The sequence below is a fragment of the Sinocyclocheilus grahami genome, unplaced genomic scaffold, assembly GCF_001515645.1.
Source record: "Sinocyclocheilus grahami isolate Dianchi unplaced genomic scaffold, SAMN03320097.WGS_v1.1 scaffold126.1, whole genome shotgun sequence".
Taxonomy (NCBI): Eukaryota; Metazoa; Chordata; class Actinopteri; order Cypriniformes; family Cyprinidae; genus Sinocyclocheilus; species Sinocyclocheilus grahami.
Window position 1 is genome coordinate 4,657,426 of NW_015505305.1, and position 5,378 is coordinate 4,662,803.

The window sequence follows — 5,378 nt, forward strand, 5'->3', positions numbered from 1 at the left end:
ATATAAATATAAATATATATATATATATATATATATATATGAATACATATAACTAAATATTAATTACCGGTAATTATTAAAATTATTATTAAATAAAAAAATAATAAATATATTGTGATTTATTATAAATATTTAAATAATTATAATAAAATTATTTTGTTATGATTCATTATTTCAAAATCAATATGAAAAACATTTGCAATGATGAACTGTGCATAATAACACTAGGAGCATGTCTTAAAGTAAACAAGGTCAATTTGTTGTAGAAATCGATTTAACTTTTATTGTGGATTGTGTATGTCTGTCTGATTTGTTGCAGGTTTACCTCAAGCTAACAGGCACATGCTCTTTGATGGCCTCTCTACTGAACAGGGTTTTTACACATCGAAGGACTTTCTCCCTCTCGTCGCGAAAGCCAGTAAACCAGGTGAACAACCTGACAAATCTGTCTGTCGCAAAGTCACACCTGATGATTTAACGTTTCTGAAGCACCATAAGGACCGAGTCCAGTTTCTTTTAATTATATTTACCTTGCTAACAAAAAAAGTAACAATAGTACCAGTAGTTTTTGTTGTTGTTATCAAGTTTTTTGCATACGTGTTCTTTGAAATGCCTTGAAGTACCACGAATATAGTAATTGTTTAGTTCCATTTTGGATTATGTTGTAATTATAAACTTTCACAATCATGAACGGTAATCATTGTTCTGGATATTGGCTTGATATTTGTCCTGTGATGAGACTTTCTGAAGGTAAACTTGTTTGTTCTTGTGTTGGCTTTAACCATGATATACTTATTCATTGGCATACATTGAAGAAGGGGTGGAGACCGAAAATGGTGCATGGTATAGTTTGCCATGCCAGATGTAATTGCTGTTTCTGAAGGTGTATCTGAATAATCGAAAAGAACAGAAAGGAAGATGAGAAGTTTTTATTCCTGCTCCCCAGATTAATGGGGGTTTAGACTTTAGACTCATAATATTGGCATCAGAATCAAATGAAAATAGAAATTTGGGGGAAAGAACTTGATTGAATGAATAAAACCTCAGTAATGAATAAATCTTAATCCAATGTGCCGTTCTGCCTCTTACTGCAACTCGCTGCATTAAGGCAGTTGGCCAAGGATTTAATGAAATAGGAACATCTGAATCTCTACAAGCATTTGACACAAAATACTGCAGAACTTAAAAAAAAAATTAAAATCTTGTGTTAAAATTGATGTTTTTACACGTATGATATTGCCATTATACTACAGCCAAATACAGCCTAAACTGTAAGGTTAAAAACAGCATTACAATTACTCAGAATAAATTTTATGAATGATTTTGAAAATAATAATGATAATAAAATTATAAAAAATATGGCATAAATTTATATATAAATGTTTTATACTGTATATATATAATTTTTTATAATTTATTAAAATGCTATTCTAATACATTATTGTAATTGTATATTATGTATGAACAAAGTAGCATTTTATATATAGTATTATTTGACTACGCAATTATTATTATATTTGTTTTTAATATTTTTTTAATAAGAAAGTAAATAGAGTCAGCTGATTAGATGCTGATAGTTTTTATCATATGCTGAAATCATTGCGTTCGATTTAGGCGCAGACACCCTTATCGCATCTAAAAATAAAAGCAGTACCACGACAGGTGTGAAGTATGAAATTACTGATACAAGGACATTTCTGGAAAAATATGAAGTCATAAAAAAGAAAACAAAGACCAGAGGTGAACCAGGCTCTTATGGAAGCAGAATAATTTGATAGTGACGTGCTGTGAGACTCCGAGATGCAATTTTACAGCGCTTTATGAGCAAGCATCTGCTGAGCCGTTAAGTGAGAATTGTTCTATAGGCAGAATTCGTTTTTTTCCCCTTTTTCTCAGTCTGTCTTGTCCTCCTCCTCCTCCTGTTTCTTGGATTTCAGGGATGTGTCGTTGTCACTCAGCGCTGCCGGAGCTCCATGGCACTGTGATCGTTCTGGGCGCTGGAGACACGGCCTTCGACTGCGCTACTTCTGCCCTGCGCTGCGGCGCCCGTCGTGTGTTTGTGGTCTTCAGGAAGGGCTTCACCAACATACGAGCAGTTCCTGAGGAGGTGAGGACTCCAAGATAGAATGAAAGTGAGATAATATCAGAAAGAAGACTAAATATATGCTTAAAAGTAAAGGTTTTAGCATAATTTGGTGGTACATTGGGTTTGATATTTTGTTATCCGTGCCAGAGATCCATTTTTTTTAATCCCACGGACCTCCAAATATTATGATCTCCCTTTCTAAAAAATGTCTTTATTATTTTACTGTATATTTCCATAGTAAATAAGTCAGCTTTTTTATTTAGTTTTGTTCTCTTTTGTTTTTGACCAAATTTTCTTTTAACTTTCCTAAAGGCTTTCTTTGTGACCACAGTTTTAAAAAAATAAATCTGCTTTTCTTTTAAATTTTCCATGACCACAGTTTGAAAATCCCTGATCTATGCAATTGAATTCATATATTAAATGAAACCACTGTTTTATCATTAGAAATGTATTATTTATTTAGAAATATTAGATATTACAAATTATATATTAGAAATTTGAAGACGTTAGTTTCAAAATAACTATTATTATTTACACGCATGCATTGTTAGGGTCTCTAGGACCCCAGTTGAACAAGTGGGATGAAGCATCACTTTTCAAAGAATGTGTAGAATATAGTTTTTCATTTAACGTACATAAAACATTTTTTTTAGAAAGTCTTTTATAGAGTCCTAAGTGGAACAGTTAAATTTAAAGTTTGTTTTGAATTCATTTTTTCTTCTAGCAATAGAGGAAAAACGATAGCAAGTAGGAGAAGAGCAAGAAGGCAGAAAGTCAAGGAGAGTCAGGAAGTGAGAGAAAGAGAGTCAACATCAGGCAGCAGAGTGAAGCTTAATAATATTTGGTGTGAGAGAAGTGTGAAGCAGAGATTTATGAAGAGCTCTGTGAGAGTGTCCTTTCTCTCTAGACCACTGACACCGCTCCTAAGCCTTTCCACTCTCATTTATTGCAGACTTGCCTTTGCTTTCAGGGGGAGATTACTGTCAATTGTCCTACTTGCACACAGGGCTCTCTGGTGAGCTATATACCCGCTTCCACTCTAGTAATGATGCCAGCCGGCTAAACGTGTCATGATCAGCTCCATTTAGACAAAGCTGTCAAATATGTGTCAGGTGTACTGAGGGAACTTATTTTTTTCACAATTATGTTTTTGAGACATGGCTAGGACAAAGTACCAGTCCATAAAGTTGTCTTTCTATATAAAAAAGTACACAATTTGTTGTTTAAATATTAAAAGTACTAAATGCAGTGCCAGTGTGCAACTCTATAATGTCTGATAATCTAATAATTTAAAAAACGTTTTTTAAACAGGTAGCCCCGCCCCCAAACTCACACCATTGGTTGAGCCAGAGCAAAGCGGCACGAAGCCCAGTAGTTGTCTCTGTGCATTAAAGTGAAATTAGAAACTATTTTAACACTGAAAATATTACACACTTCACCTTTAAGTCTGATTCACACATTGTTCTTCACATCACCCACCACATTAGGATAAAGTACGGTAAAGTGCAGTAATTATTCACATCTGTTTACACTCTCCAGTGAAGACGCTCGCCTAATACGGCCGCCATCATCTTCAACTCATTAAAGCTGTTTATAAGCTATATTAAGTTTAAGACTCCTGTAGGCATACATAATCAGAACAGAGCGCTCAACTGTGCATTGACGTGAACGGAGACAATTTATGGAAACGTAGTAATAAGAAAATATAATTTGTCACCGCACGACTACATTCCTCCCACTGGCCTCCTCTACGAAGCCAGTGGGCTTTTTTTAGATGATTCAACTGCACATTTCATCAGTTTTTTTTTTTTTTTTCTTGGTGTAGTCTGAGAGAAAATCTTCTGTAAACTTTCTGATGTGCTTCCACCAAGCCAAGTCGCACTTAATGTCTTTTAACGAGGTACAGCTCTCTCGTAATCATGCGCTTCATTATCTCATGGCCAGATAAAAGACGGGACCTTTGCTGGTTGTTGTTATGTGCACTAACTTTACACTGGTTCAGTTTTAAGACCAGAAACGTACTTAAAGGAATAGCTCACCCAAAAATTTAAATACTGTCTTCATTTACTCTCCATTGTGTTGTTCCAAACTTGTACGACTTACTTTTTTCAGTGCAACACGAAATATGAAAAATGTCTGTTTTTTTAAGTCCTTACAGTGCAAGTCAGTGGGGTCCAAAGTTTTTTTGACCATGTTGACATTCAGAGGTCACGCTAGATGAGAAAGACATGATGTTGACAAACGATGACAGAATTTTCTTTTTTTCCCTCTTTTTTTGTGAGCTATGTGTTCAAGTGCACTTAAAAAAATAAATAAAATTAATACTTTTATTTAGCAAGGATGCATTAAAGGGGTCAACTGATGGGATTTCAAGTTTTCCTTTCTCTTTGGAGTGTTACAAGCTGTTCATAAATAGATAAGATCCCTAAAGTTGCAAAGACTAAAGTCTCAAACCCAAAGAGATATTCTTTATAAAAGTTAAGAGTGGTCCACGCCCTCCTAAAACGCCTCGTTTAACTCGTTTAAACACGCCCCCACATGTCTACGTCACGATGTGGGAAGATTTGCATAATGCCGCCCAAATGTTCACGCAAAGAAAGAAGGTGTAACTTTATTGTTGCTGCCGCCGCCGCCATGTTGTGAAGACGCTGTGTGTTTCGTTGCGAAAGCGAAAATACTTTGTTTGGCCTTCCAAAAGAGGACACGACTAGAAAGCAGTGGTTAAGTTGTATTTACAACACTGTTCCAGAACAGTTCAACCCAAATATTCAGATGTGTGCAGCACATTTTATGGAGGACTGTTTCCTGATCCTGGTAGAGTAGACTACAATGCCGGCTGTTCTGACTCACAGACTGTAAGTACGTTTTCATATTTAAAGGATTTGCCACTGATGATTCAAACGCGAGTTTTGAGCAGTGTAGAGTAGCGCTTGTTGTTTGTCATTTCTCCGATCACAAATGCAGACATGGTTTTATGTTTACGCGGCACGATGCAACGCAACGTGTAAAAAGACAGTATAAATCATTATAACACGTAATTATGTCACCACTGGATGCAACAAATGCCTCGTTTATAATGGGTTTTCATATTTTTGTCTCGTCGTTCCGGCCGGACAAGGCATCACAGTATGGTAAGGGGCATAACTTTTCTGTCACACGCTTGAGGTATTCGGCCAATCACAACGCACTGGATAGCTGGCCAATCAGAGCACACCTCGCTTTTCAGACCGATGAGCTTTGTAAAAATCGACACGTTTCAGAAAGGAATAGAGGAGAAACAATAATGTACAGT

The 5,378-nt window shown here is 35.7% G+C and overlaps 1 protein-coding gene across 1 annotated transcript in view; it reads left to right on the forward strand.

Moving 5' to 3' along the window:
* Positions 1 to 5,378, forward strand: part of LOC107590279 (dihydropyrimidine dehydrogenase [NADP(+)]-like) — a 199,565-nt gene that overhangs the window by 82,323 nt on the left and 111,864 nt on the right. The window contains 2 exon segments of the mRNA XM_016278981.1: positions 320 to 427; positions 1,938 to 2,107. Coding sequence (XP_016134467.1) covers positions 320 to 427; positions 1,938 to 2,107 — 278 coding nt within the window.